The sequence below is a fragment of the Arachis hypogaea genome, chromosome 15, assembly GCF_003086295.3.
Source record: "Arachis hypogaea cultivar Tifrunner chromosome 15, arahy.Tifrunner.gnm2.J5K5, whole genome shotgun sequence".
NCBI classification, from domain to species: domain Eukaryota; kingdom Viridiplantae; phylum Streptophyta; class Magnoliopsida; order Fabales; family Fabaceae; genus Arachis; species Arachis hypogaea.
The window spans coordinates 8,501,484-8,514,265 of NC_092050.1; the positions used below are offsets into that span (position 1 = coordinate 8,501,484).

A 12,782-nucleotide genomic window follows, 5' to 3' on the forward strand; every position below is an offset into this window, starting at 1 on the left:
ATTATTAAAATGATTAAAAGTATTTTTAATTGATAATTAATAAGTAGTTAATAATTCATTAAATATTGATTTGATATAATTATAATCAAGATATGTTTCTAAATTAGTATAATTATGTATTATTTATTAAATATTAATTATAATAAAGATATTTTTTATAAAATATTTTAGAATAGAGAATAGGAAAGTTTATTAGAGGGAAAACAGAGTTACGAGAGATCGACACCTCACCTTCATTAGTTGGGGGAAAACCCAGTTTAGTATATTAAGTAGATAAGTAGATTAGGGTGGAGTGTTTTCTTTTTAACCTTATTGGACCAAATTTTCAATCCGTTGTTTACGATTGTCTACCTAGCAAAAATAGAAATGGAAAAGTATAAGTAGACAATGAAAATACTAAATAATGTGAATAATAGATATATCGGATGTTCAATTTACTAAGTGTACAGATGATTATTCTAATATTAAAATTAGGTGGGTAATTTAAAAATGTAATATGTTTTTACTTTATTGGGCCAATTTTAAAGCCCATTGTTCACAAAAATTATTGTTTACCTAGTAAAGTCCGTTGGTGAATTACACCAAATTTAAACTCATTTTAAAATTAGTTTATGAAAGGAAACCCAATTATTTGTTTGCTAAAGAACTGAGAATAGAAACAATGTCAATTATTTTTTTGTATCCCTTGTCATAGAGTACAAATCAGTAGAGAAGGTCACTCACAGGTGACAAGAAATGTCCATGTCAATCATCAAAAAAAAAAAAAAGTCAGAATACAACACTGAATTGCCGTGTGTTAAAAAATGACTCAGATCCACACAACAGATTCGCTGGACAAACTAAACTCAACACGTGTACACATACATAATACATACATACATACATAAATATACATAATTTTCACATTCTAAAAAACTTGAACAATCTCATGGCATTCTAGAACAATGACAAGGAAGTCATGGTAGCCAGAGTTAACACAACCAATTGCATCAGCTTGGTTGTTCTGTTATTACAAGCAACTTTTGAGGCACTATTATCTTGAGGCTGCTGGTTTGAAGTGGATGGTGCTACGGTAGCAGGTGGAGGTGGAGGGATGGGAGGAACATCACATGTGCCAAACTTAGCGTTTGCCTGTAGGTTATTAATACTCAGTTAAACACAAGGTTGAGGTTTATTAACATTAATTAACTAAAAAGAAAGTTAAGGGTTTACTACTTCACATTATATCTATTTTATTCTTCAACAGATTTGTATATCTAGATGTCTTTATTTTTGTCACGAAACTGTTACCAAATAAGGTCTAGAGTGCAGAATTAACTAAGCAAAAGGTTGTAGAAATTAAACCTTGCAGTAAGCAATGTTATCACAGCCGCAAGTAAGATGACCATTTGCTTCATCAACTGCTTCTGGTGCTCCTCCGCCATCACTCCTCTTCAAACATAATTGTTATCATCAATATAAAATTCATGAACCATTTTTTGCTAAGATGAGAGTGATTAACAATTAACAGCCAGCATGACAGGACTAATGAATTGATCAAAATTTGGATAAGTAACTACCATGTAATAGTCAATGGCGATGAAATTCGGCCACCTGTTGCCGGAAGCTGCATAGCAAGTCTTCATCATGCTAACTAATGGAGCTGAATTGTCAGCACATGCGGCAGATCGATTTGGAGTTGAAGGAAAATAGTTCATCAGAACCAGTGACCTAGATTTTGTGTTCATTGCTGGTGATTCTGCTCGGTTTGGACAAGAACCATTTTTCATGCCATCATCTCCATCTGAAATTAACAAACAAACAATCATGATTGGTATGCAGAAACTAGCATTCTAACAAATGAGTGGAAGCAAAGCATGTTTCCCAAGAAAATACTAAGGCCTTCTCAGAGAAGCTACTCACACTGGTTTTCTACCATGTATGTCCACTGGTAAGCAATGCCCTCAGAAGCTTCCTTGTCGCGTTTAGAGGTGAAAACAAGAACGCGCTGATTCTTCTGTACCATGTCATCCACGGTGGGCCAGTCTTGGCCATTCTTTGGCATCCGAGACAACGGGAACATGTAGTTGCTGAGGCCAGAATTTTTAAAGACCTTAGTTAGGCCTTGGGGGGAAGTGACATAGTCTTCAATGATGATTGTGATTATTTCAGATGGATTTGCATCCAGAAATGACTTCATGTCTTTAAGCACATTGATGGCAGGTTGCTGCAGAGATATACACATAAATTTAGTGCATTATCATCGTGATTAGAGCCACATTAAGAGATTTAAGATTTGTCATCAAATTAGTTAAATTAGAAAGTATATAGCCACGCACTTACGAATGCAGTGAAGTTGTAGCATTTGCCTTGAGCAGAGTGGCATAACCAGATGTCGTTCATAAAATCATACATATCCAACATGAATCCTCGAACACCATTCTGTCAATGAATCCAACATAATGAGAAGAATCAAGCTTAAGGGGTCATCCACATCATATAGGATTTTCTATTTCGCATTAGTTATCTATGGAGCCAAAAGTGGGATTCTGAAATTGCTTTCTCCAATCATGAATGTGCTATCCTCCAAATTAAGAGGTGAATAACTATTTAGATAGATCACATATGTTGCAAATGTAGCGAGTTAGTTAGTTCATTCATTCATTGCACTTGTAGCTGAACCTAAAATACAACTGTTTCGTCAAAAAAAAATGGAGGAAAAATGTACACATGACAAAATCAATATGTAGATACCCTGCAATAAATATTCCTTTCCATTCTTTTAGTTTTTAAAAAGAATCCATAGACAACTAAGGCATACATAAATTATCAAATATTAGAACATGATTCCGGCTGAACATGTTTTCATGGTCATTCCATAGTAATCCTTTTTTCTTTCTTTATCCTTAACATTGTTCTATCCAATGTCTAAATTGGACAACTTCATGGCATCGGTACTCCAATCAAGTACCCGACAACTACTGGGGTTTAGATACTCTTCTGTATTTTATTTCAAAGCCAACACATATATATACAACATGCATTCTCTCATATGGACCCCCTTTTAAACTATGTCTATTGTAATTCACATGGGAAATAGATGCAAACAAATATATGCGTGCAAGGCATGGCTATTTGAGTATTTTAAACCAAATCTTAGTTGTCATACCTGATATTCTTAATTCATTATTGGATTAATTTAATAAAAGAATACTAGTGGAGGTCGAATCTATGTCACAATTCTTGGTTTGTTAGCATATGCAGCACATAATTATTCGCTTTCTAATTTTATAATTCCCTTGCTTCAGAGTCTAGTAAACAACTCAGACATAATAAAGATTACATGATTAAGAAATAATTGAAAAAAAAAAGGAAGGAGAATCTTACTTTGAGTTGATCAGCAACCTTGTCATCCTGGTTCATCGGAGCAACGATGAATGATCCGGTGGCCGATCTAGCTCCGGCCAAAGCATAGGAATTATGTGTGGTGAGCCATGAATACCGGTTAAATGGTAGGCCTTTCACCTTGACATTTTAACAAACACAAAACAGAACAAATGAACACAAAATTTGAACACCCCAGAAGAAATTGAATAGCAGAAATCATGAAAAGTGTTTAACTTTGGAGGTGGGGCTTGTAGGTTGTGTCCGACAACATCTGGGTCGGGTGTTCCCATTTGCAGGGCATGTCTGGCAGCTGAGACCAGCGTCACATTTGTCTGAACAAGTTTCTCCGATCTGCTAACTCATAATACCCCAAAAAAGGGAAGGGGAAAAAAACTTGCTATCATTCAAATTTTGAGATTCATATATAAAACAGAAGCAATTATATTTTGAGAAGGGAGAAAAAAAATGACCTTGAGGGCGGAAGAACGTGTAACAAGAAAGCAAATAGCGAATACCAGAAGCTGGATTCTGAAATTACGGATACAAATGCTACTACTTTGTGACCTCTGCAGAGAAAATGGAACATTATAGGGAAAATGGTTAGATATTGAGATGAAAAAATGAAAGAGAAAGGCATGAAGATTTTTAATGCATATATAAATGTAGCTAACAAATAGTAGTAGCACTATTGGCCTTGCCTTCATTTTCAGATTCTGCTTTTGCGGAAAAGAAAGAGAGAGAGTTTTGTGGTTTGTGCAGAGAGAAAAAAGGGTTAGAGAGTGTTGGCACTGAAAGCAAGCAATGAAAGGCCAACGGATTTGGTAAGAGGAAGGGAGGGAAAGTGAGTGACGATTGGATTGGCCAACCATAAACGTTAAATTAACATCACACAACCCCACATTATCATTTACCACCTCCCCCTTTATTTCATCATTATTCTCCTTTGAAACATATATTAACAAGTCTTTTTTTTCCCCCCTAATTTGAGAAATAATGAAAAATAACAGCGAGAATAGTAGTTTCAATTATATTTATTGTTGTTAAGAAAAATTTCGCTAGTATGAGTCACGAATTGAATTATGCAAACTTGTAGATTAATAAGATAAGATATAAGAAGCTTCTCGTTAAAGATACTATGATTGTAGTACAAATAAATAAACTTACCCTAAAGTCAAGGCAACATTTTACTTATGATGTTGCATAATCTGGCTTTAAATTAAAGTCGTCACTTCAATTATTATGTAGCCATAATTTCTTTCAAAAGGAGAAAAAAAAAAATAGAGGGGAGGGAGAGGAAGTTAAGTAATAACTTCATATATAATACGGGAAAGAAGCAAACACATACATCAACAAGAAGTCAATATAATACGAAATGTAGTTGAATAAAATAAAATACATTATATATATTACCGACTGCTAAGGTACTAAGGTGTCTTAAACGAAGTAATAAACTCAAGGAGGCAGCTTTATTATAAACATAAATCTTAAGGAAATTCTGGATTTCTGCCACCTCATCACAAGCTTGATGCAAATATAGAACCTTAGAGTTGTGACTTCAAACTTATCCGTCACTGTCTTTCAATTTCTAAAGTTGTGAATCGGCAAGAAATGTCATCACCCTGATAGGGAATGTCTAGGGGAATATTACTGTTATTTGTCATCACGCTTTATAACTTAGAACCTAGCACTAGTTTAAAAAAATGCGCATTTCGCCTTGCCCTTTCCCCCTAGTAAGAGAATATGATTCAGCTTTTAATATAAAGTTATAAACTCATCAAACTTCGAACTTTGATCCATCAATCTAATCTAATGATGTATAATATTAATGTTTAACATAATTCGTTGTGCTTCATTTGTAAATAGAAACGATATATATAAAAAATATATATATAATTAGTTATATAAAAAATATTATTTATACACTAAAATAAACTATTAAAATTAGTTATTATATTTACATATATATAAAATTTAATTTACTTGTAATATATTTTATATTAATAACTAATTTAACATAGATATATAGCATAATTATTTTTTTAAAGAGACGTGCTATTTGCCTTTTGTTCATAGTAAAAAGGCCCAACCCAAAAGGGTTGACCTCACCTTTCACCAGATCAGCCACTACGAAGTCGGTGTTCGTCACGACTTGCTTTAAGGAAGTCGGGAACGAGGGTTAACTAGCAGATAAGCACTCATTTGAATGAGTAACTGCCCCTAGAATCTCTCTAACCACTTCCACAAGCCATATCTTAACTTTCCTAAAATAAAGGGGCGGTTAACTCCCTAAAAAAGTGGCACTACTCCAACGGTGGTTATTGGCTCACTACTATAAATACCCTGACACCCCTCAGGTATCTCTAAGTCCCAATACTCTCTAGACCTGCTAATACCCTTGCTGACTTAGGCATCGGAGTGTCCTTGCAGGTACCACCCCCCACTCATTCATACTCGCAAGTCGGACGGAGGCCAAGTTAAGAGACCTGAGTTAAGAGACCTGAGTTAAGAGAGAGAGAGGGAAACCAAAGAGACCTGAGTTAAGAGACCTGAGTTAAGAGACCTGAGTTGGCGACCTGGGCACCCTCTCTCAACAAAAGAGAGAGAGAGGGAAACCAAGAAGAAGGAAGAACTCGGTCTCGATAGACCAAGAAAATATCACTCTTATACTCCTCTGAAAGTTTCTATAGTGGATGTATACAGAGAGATTTGTAACACCGAAAGGCTGCCACCCCCCAGACCCATTAAAAATAAAAAAGGGGGGAGCCGCAGCGACTACTGTGAGTACCATAAAATATATGGTCACTCCACAAACGACTGCTACGACCTTAAAAATGTGATAGAAAAGCTGGCTAGGGAAGGTCGGCTTGACAGATATCTCATAGAAAGGTCGGATAGTCATGGGAAGAGAAAGCGAGATGATACGGATAGAAGAGACCCACCACCACAGACCCCGGAGAGACATATCCATATGATCTCAGGAGGGTTCGCGGGAGGGGGACTCACCAAATCCTCTCGCAAAAGGCATCTCAAGAGAGTCTACCAGGTCGGAGGAGAGTCATCCGACCTCCCCACCATTTCATTCACAAAAGAAGATGAGCAAGGAATAATCCCTGGACACGATGATCCAGTGGTAATAACTATGATCCTAGCAAATGCTCATCTCCACAGAACCCTAGTGGACCAAGGAAGCTCAGCGGACATTCTCTTCAAGCCCGCTTTCGACAAACTAGGGTTGGATGAAAAAGAGTTAAGAGCCTACCCCGACACCTTGTACGGATTAGGTGATACGCCCATAAAGCCACTGGGATTTTTGCCCCTCCACACCACTTTTGGAAAAGGGGAAAAATCAAAAACTCTGAGCATAGACTTCATAGTCATCGATGTAGGGTCAGCATACAATACTTTAATTGACAGAGCTACCCTTAATCGACTCGGAGCGGTGGTATCCACTCCTCATCTTTGTATGAAATTTCCGACCTCATCGGGGATAGCAACGGTAAGGGGAGATAAGAAATTGGCAAGGAAATGCTACAATGAAAGCCTAAACCTGAGAGGAAAAGGCAGAGAGGTTCACACAGTAGAGCTCGGAGGCGCAAGGGCTAGAGAGGAGCTGCGTCCACAACCGGGAGGAAAAACCGAGGAGGTACAGGTCGGCGAAGAGGAGGGAAAAAAATACTCACATAGGGGCCAACCTAGGAGAAACCCTAAAACAAGGGTTGACTAAGCTCCTAAGAGATAACTCCGATCTCTTCGCTTGGAAGGCCTCCGACATGCCTGGGATAGACCCCGAGCTCATGTCCCATAAGCTCTCGGTTTACCCGGGGTCCCGACCTGTACAACAAAGAAGACGCTAGCTCGGACCAGAACAAGCCCTAATAGTAGAAGAGCAAGTACAAGCGCTCCTAGAAGCCGGGTTCATCAGAGAAGTCAAATACCCAACATGGCTAGCCAATGTAGTGCTAGTCAAAAAACAAAATGGTAAATGGAGAATGTGTGTCGACTATACCGACTTAAATAAGGCCTGTCCCAAGGACCCTTATCCACTGCCAAGTATTGACACCATGGTAGACTCCAGCTCGGGGTATCAATACTTGTCATTCATGGACGCCTACTCGGGGCATAACCAAATCCTGATGTACGAGCCAGATCAGGAGAAAACATCATTCATCACGTCCAGAGCTAATTTTTGCTACGTGGTCATGCCGTTTGGATTGAAGAATGCAGGGGCCACATACCAGAGGCTGATGAATAAGATGTTTGCCTCTTACCTTGGGAGCCTAATGGAAGTATACGTCGACGACATGCTGATAAAGACCAAGAAAGAAGTCAACCTCCTGGCAGACCTCTCACAAGTCTTCGACACCATAAGGTTACACGGAATGAGACTAAATCCCTCAAAGTGTGCCTTCGCGGTAGAGGCAGGAAAATTCCTAGGGTTTATGCTAACACAAAGAGGGATTGAAGCTAATCCCGACAAGTGTAGAGCTATCCTGGAGATGAAAAGCCCGACTTGTTTAAGAGAGGTCCAGCAGCTGAATGGCCGACTTGCAGCCCTCTCCAGATTCTTGGCAGGATCAGCACTAAAATCCCTTCCACTGTTCTCCTTATTGAGAAAGGGATGTCAATTCGAATGGACTCCGGAATGCGAGGAGGCGTTCCAGGAGTTCAAAATATTCTTGAGCCAACCTCCTATTCTGACCCGACCTACAGCTGGGGAAGACCTTGTCCTATACTTATCTGTAGCAGACAAGGCCGTCTCGTCGGCCCTGATAAGAGAAGACGAGGTCGGACAGCACCCAATATACTTCATCAGCAAAGTTCTACAAGGCCCTGAGCTAAGATACCACAAACTAGAGAAGTTCGCCTACTCCTTAGTGGTAGCCTCACGAAGGCTACGACCTTACTTTCAAGCTCACACGAACCAACCCATGAAGCAAATCCTCCAAAGGACGGATGTTGCAGGGAGAATGGTCCAATGGGCAATAGAGCTCTCCGAGTTCGACTTGAAGTATGAAACTCGGACGGCGATTAAAGCACAGTGCCTCACCGACTTCATTGCAGAATACGCAGGAGACCAAGAGGAAAAACCAACTACATTGGAACTCTATGTAGATGGATCCTCAAACAAAACAGGAAGCGGTGCAGGCATAATATTGGTGGATGAAAGAGGAACCCAGATAAAAGTGTCCCTCAAATTTGAATTCCCAGCTTCAAATAATCAGGCAGAGTATGAAGCCTTGATTGCTGGATTGAAGCTGGCGGAAGAAGTCGGTGCTACAAAAGTGATGATATACAGCGACTCGCAAGTAGTGACTTCCCAGATAAGTGGAGAGTATCAGGCAAAGGACCCAAATATGAAAAGGTACTTGGAAAAAACTCTGGAACACCTTGGGCGCTTTGCAGAAACCGAGGTCAAACACATAACTCGAGATCTAAATAGCAGAGCAGACGCTCTATCCAAGTTGGCAAGTACCAAGCCAGGAGGGAATAACAGAAGCCTGATCCAGGAAACTCTCCAGAAACCCTCCGTAGTAAAAGAAAAAGACAAACAAGAGGTCCTTGAGGTAGTCGGATTAAACCTCGGTTGGATGAACCCCTTGGTCGAATACATGAAATTCGACATCCTCCCCAAGGAGGAGAAAGAGGCTAAGAAAATCCAGAGGGAAGCACAACATTACACTTTGGTGAGAAATATCCTCTACAGAAGGGGGATATCAACACCATTATTAAAATGTGTACCAACCTCAAGGACCACCGAAGTGTTGGAAGAAGTCCACAGTGGGATCTGCGGAAATCATCTCGGAGCAAGGTCACTAGCCAGGAAGGTAATCCGAGCTGGATTCTACTGGCCGACCTTGCAGAAAGATGCCACAGAATTTGTGAAAAAGTGCCAACCATGCCAGATGCATGCAAATTTCCATGTGGCTCCCCCAGAGGAGCTCATCAGTATCACTTCTCCATGGCCTTTTGCAAAGTGGGGAATGGATTTGCTAGGTCCTTTCCCCCAGGCGCCAGGACAAGTCAGGTACCTGATCGTGGGAATAGATTGTTTCACAAAGTGGATAGAAGCAGAACCATTGGCCACCATCACCGCACAAAGAAGTCGGAGGTTCCTCTACAAGAATATCATCACAAGGTATGGGATACCCCATTCCATTACTACGGATAATGGAACCCAATTCACCAACTCTACCTTTAGAAGCCTAGTAGCCAGTATGAAGATCAAACACCAGTTCACCTCGGTGGAACACCCGCAAGCCAATAGGCAAGCCGAGGCAGCCAACAAAGTCATACTGGCAGGGCTGAAGAAAAGATTACAAGATGCAAAAGGAGCCTGGGCCGAAGAGCTCCCACAAGTGCTATGGGCTTACAGGACAACCCCCCAATCCGCCACTGGAGAAACACCCTTCCGACTAGTTTATGGCGTAGAAGCCATGATCCCAATAGAAGTCAATGAACAAAGCCCAAGAATAATTCTCCACGACGAGATCGGAAATATACAGGGGCACAAAGAAGAGCTCGACTTGCTCCTTGAAGTCCGAGAAGAAGCCCAAATAAGAGAAGCAGCGTTGAAGCAAAGGATGGCCACAAGATACAACAAAAAAGTCATTCGAAGGGCATTCACTCTAAGTGACTTGGTCTTGATCAGAAACGACATTGGAGTCAACAAATCAGGGGAAGGAAAACTCGCTGCAAATTGGAAGGGACCATACAAAATCAATGAGGTCTTAGGAAAAGGCTATTATAAAGTGACCGACCTGGACGACACCGAGTTACCAAGGTCGTGGCATGCTTGTAATATGAAAAGGTACTATATCTAAAAGCGAACTCTACTCCCTGATGTACTCTTTTCCCAACTTCATGATTTTTTTCCAAAACCAAAGGGTTTTTTCTGGAGAAGGGTTTTTAACGAGGCATCATAGTAGAGGCTAAGGGAAATAGGCTGTCAAAAACCCTTAGTAGTAATAAAGTACCTCCCCAATTAATAAAGATCTTTTTATCTTACAAATGTCTCTTAAATTCCTTTGTTGTTTTCTCTTTCTACGGAACGCGCCGACTTAAGCTCGACAAAGCGTAAAAATCCCATGAACCGACCTAGATGGTCGTCAAGATAAAACGACGAGGTACAAATCGGTGTAAAGAGGTTATAAAAGGCGATCGTAAGAAACTCGAAAACGTTCCGACTCACAAGTCGAAATGAAAATACAGAGTAGAAACAGAAAACGAATCGCAAAAATAACCTAAGTCATAAACACTCAATAAAACAAAATTGAGTACTAGGAATAACGAAAGAGATAGAAAAAAACCCAAGAAAAATTAAAAGGCTGTTCTGAAGATCCCTGAAACTAAAAGGTTCAAAAAAACAGACAAGCCAAAGAAAATGTTTTTCAGAAAAGGTCAAGAGGAATTCGAAAAAATCGCAAATCAGAAAAGCATGCACGCATAAGGTAACTTAAACCCTTATCCAAAAAAAGGGGTACTTATTTTTTAACTTAAACCTCTATTGAAAAAGGGTATTATAAAGTGTTTTGTTTACGGCCTTAAAAGGCCAAAAAATTGTTCAAATACTACCAAAAATAAATAAAGAGTTTAAAAAAGAGGGGACCCACAGGCCGGGCCCCAAATAGCCAACAAATTACTTTTTTGCAAGAGAAGTCGACAGATCACCACCACCAGAGGCAAGAGAAGCGCCGCCAGGACCAGGAAGAGAGGCATCCATAGGAGAGGAAGTCGGAGGAACAGTAGAAGAGCTTGGAGCGTCCTTAGGACGAAGAGGGGACTCTATAATTCTCTGCCCCCGAGTCTTCAATTATGACTCAGAAATAATCTCGGGAACAGGGGGGATCCACAATGGCACCATTAATGACGACTTTGTCGGGATCTAAAGGAGAAAGGTCCAAGTCGGGAGCAATAACTCCGACCTGTTCCTTAAAAACCCTCCAAGCCTCCTCGGCGCCATCAGCAATAGAGTCCTCCAACTCGGTATAGGCCCTCTGAGAATTCAGCAGCTCATTCTTCACAGACACAAGATCGTTAAATAAACTTTGGTAGCTGTCTTGTGCTGTCTTCCTCAAGCCCACCTCCATGTTGCATTGGGCTTGCAATTTCCTCTCCTTCTCCCGGAGGCTATCCCTCTCCTCCTTCAGCTTGGCGACTTCTTTCTTCAACTCCCTCTCCTGCTCTTGATATAAAAGAAGTCTTCCTTCCATCTCCTCGACCCGCGAGGTCATCCCTAAAGAGCTGAGAGGAGCCTTCTCAAAAATATCTAAGAGTTTGCCACAAACCCCTGCCGCCTTGAGGCTCTCCTCAACCAGAATGGTAAGGTGGCGCCGAACAGAAACATCATCCATGCTTATACGAGCATGGGGATAGACGTTCTTTCGGACGAATGCAAGAGCATCCGCCTTAACCTCACCAGAAGAGCCAGACTCTAAAGCCTTGCGCTTCTTCTTCTCTGGCTCAGGAGAAGATCGGGCGGAGGGGGGCGGCTGAGAGAAAGCTGAAGAAGAAATCACAATGGGCTGAGAGGGAGTCCCAACGTTCCGAGGAGGAGGAGGAGGAGGGATAACCGCCCTGGCGCCACCAGTCCTGGCGCGAGACCTCGCTTTAGCCTCCTGAACTCTCTGGTAAGACTCCTGAGCGTTTGTCTTCGCCATCTCTGAAAAGACAATAACCAATAGATTAGACAAGTCGGAAAGGTCAGTCAGACAAGTTGGAAATCTAACAAACAAATAAAAGCTACCTAGCTGTGCCTGGACAAAGGTCGGAGACCCCTGGAGAAACTTTTTTGTGTCCAAGTATGGGGCCCTCCCCCACATTTCTCGGAGGAACCCCACAATGGCTGCTTCCACCTCATCCAGGTCGTCCAGACCATATTTCTCACAGGGGAGGCCTCCAACCAGTATAAAAGAAATCGGGGAGAAGAATTATCATCCAGAAAAAAGGGGTGGTGACCCTCTACAGCTTGAACTTTGAAAAAATAATTTTTAAAGTCATGAAAGGATTCGTCAAAAAGGGTAAAAACTCTCCGACCCTATATGGCTCGGAAAGATACCCACTGTTGCTTATTGTTCAACCCACTGAAGGGTTTGGTCATGTGAAAGAGATAGAAAAAAATATTCAAAGAGGTCGGGAACTCCAAAGCTTGGCTAATAAATTGATAAATTTTCAAAAACCCCAAGAGTTGGGGTGAAGCTGGGTAGGGGCAACTCGACAGTGATGCAGAACAGACATCTCAAAGTTCGAAAAAGGAAGAAAAACACCCAAACGGGTGATCATACATTCATACATAAAGAAAAAATGAGGGGCCGCCTCATCGGCCCTCCCGAAGCAGACCCGGTCTTCTGGACCCGGGACTACCAATTCATACTTCGGCTCATCTTCCTCAGTAGTACAAATTCTGTGATGAGTGCGAA

General features: G+C 40.8%; 1 protein-coding gene across 1 annotated transcript; it reads right to left on the minus strand.

Moving 5' to 3' along the window:
• Nucleotides 1–647: 647 nt before the first annotated feature.
• On the minus strand, nucleotides 648–4,290 carry LOC112748631 (PI-PLC X domain-containing protein At5g67130). Its single transcript, XM_025796861.2, has 9 exons — nucleotides 4,065–4,290; nucleotides 3,837–3,932; nucleotides 3,601–3,717; nucleotides 3,367–3,504; nucleotides 2,323–2,421; nucleotides 1,903–2,206; nucleotides 1,560–1,783; nucleotides 1,345–1,431; nucleotides 648–1,131 (listed from the first exon to the last, which is right to left on the minus strand). Exons 1-9 carry the CDS (start codon nucleotides 4,233–4,235, stop codon nucleotides 937–939), a joined length of 1,431 nt encoding a protein of 476 aa, XP_025652646.1. The 5' UTR covers nucleotides 4,236–4,290; the 3' UTR covers nucleotides 648–936.
• Between the last annotated feature and the right edge of the window lie 8,492 nt (nucleotides 4,291–12,782).

What these genes read in the sequence shown, in the direction of transcription:
- LOC112748631 (XM_025796861.2), bottom strand. Translation starts at nt 4,235, where the DNA reads ATGGTTGGCCAATCCAATCGTCACTCACTTTCCCTCCCTTCCTCTTAC. An exon ending in GCTACAACTTCACTGCATTC is followed by an intron (nt 2,207 to 2,322) that starts GTAAGTGCGTGG and finishes ATATCTCTGCAG; the next exon opens with CAACCTGCCATCAATGTGCT. An exon ending in ATAACATTGCTTACTGCAAG is followed by an intron (nt 1,132 to 1,344) that starts GTTTAATTTCTA and finishes AATAACCTACAG; the next exon opens with GCAAACGCTAAGTTTGGCAC.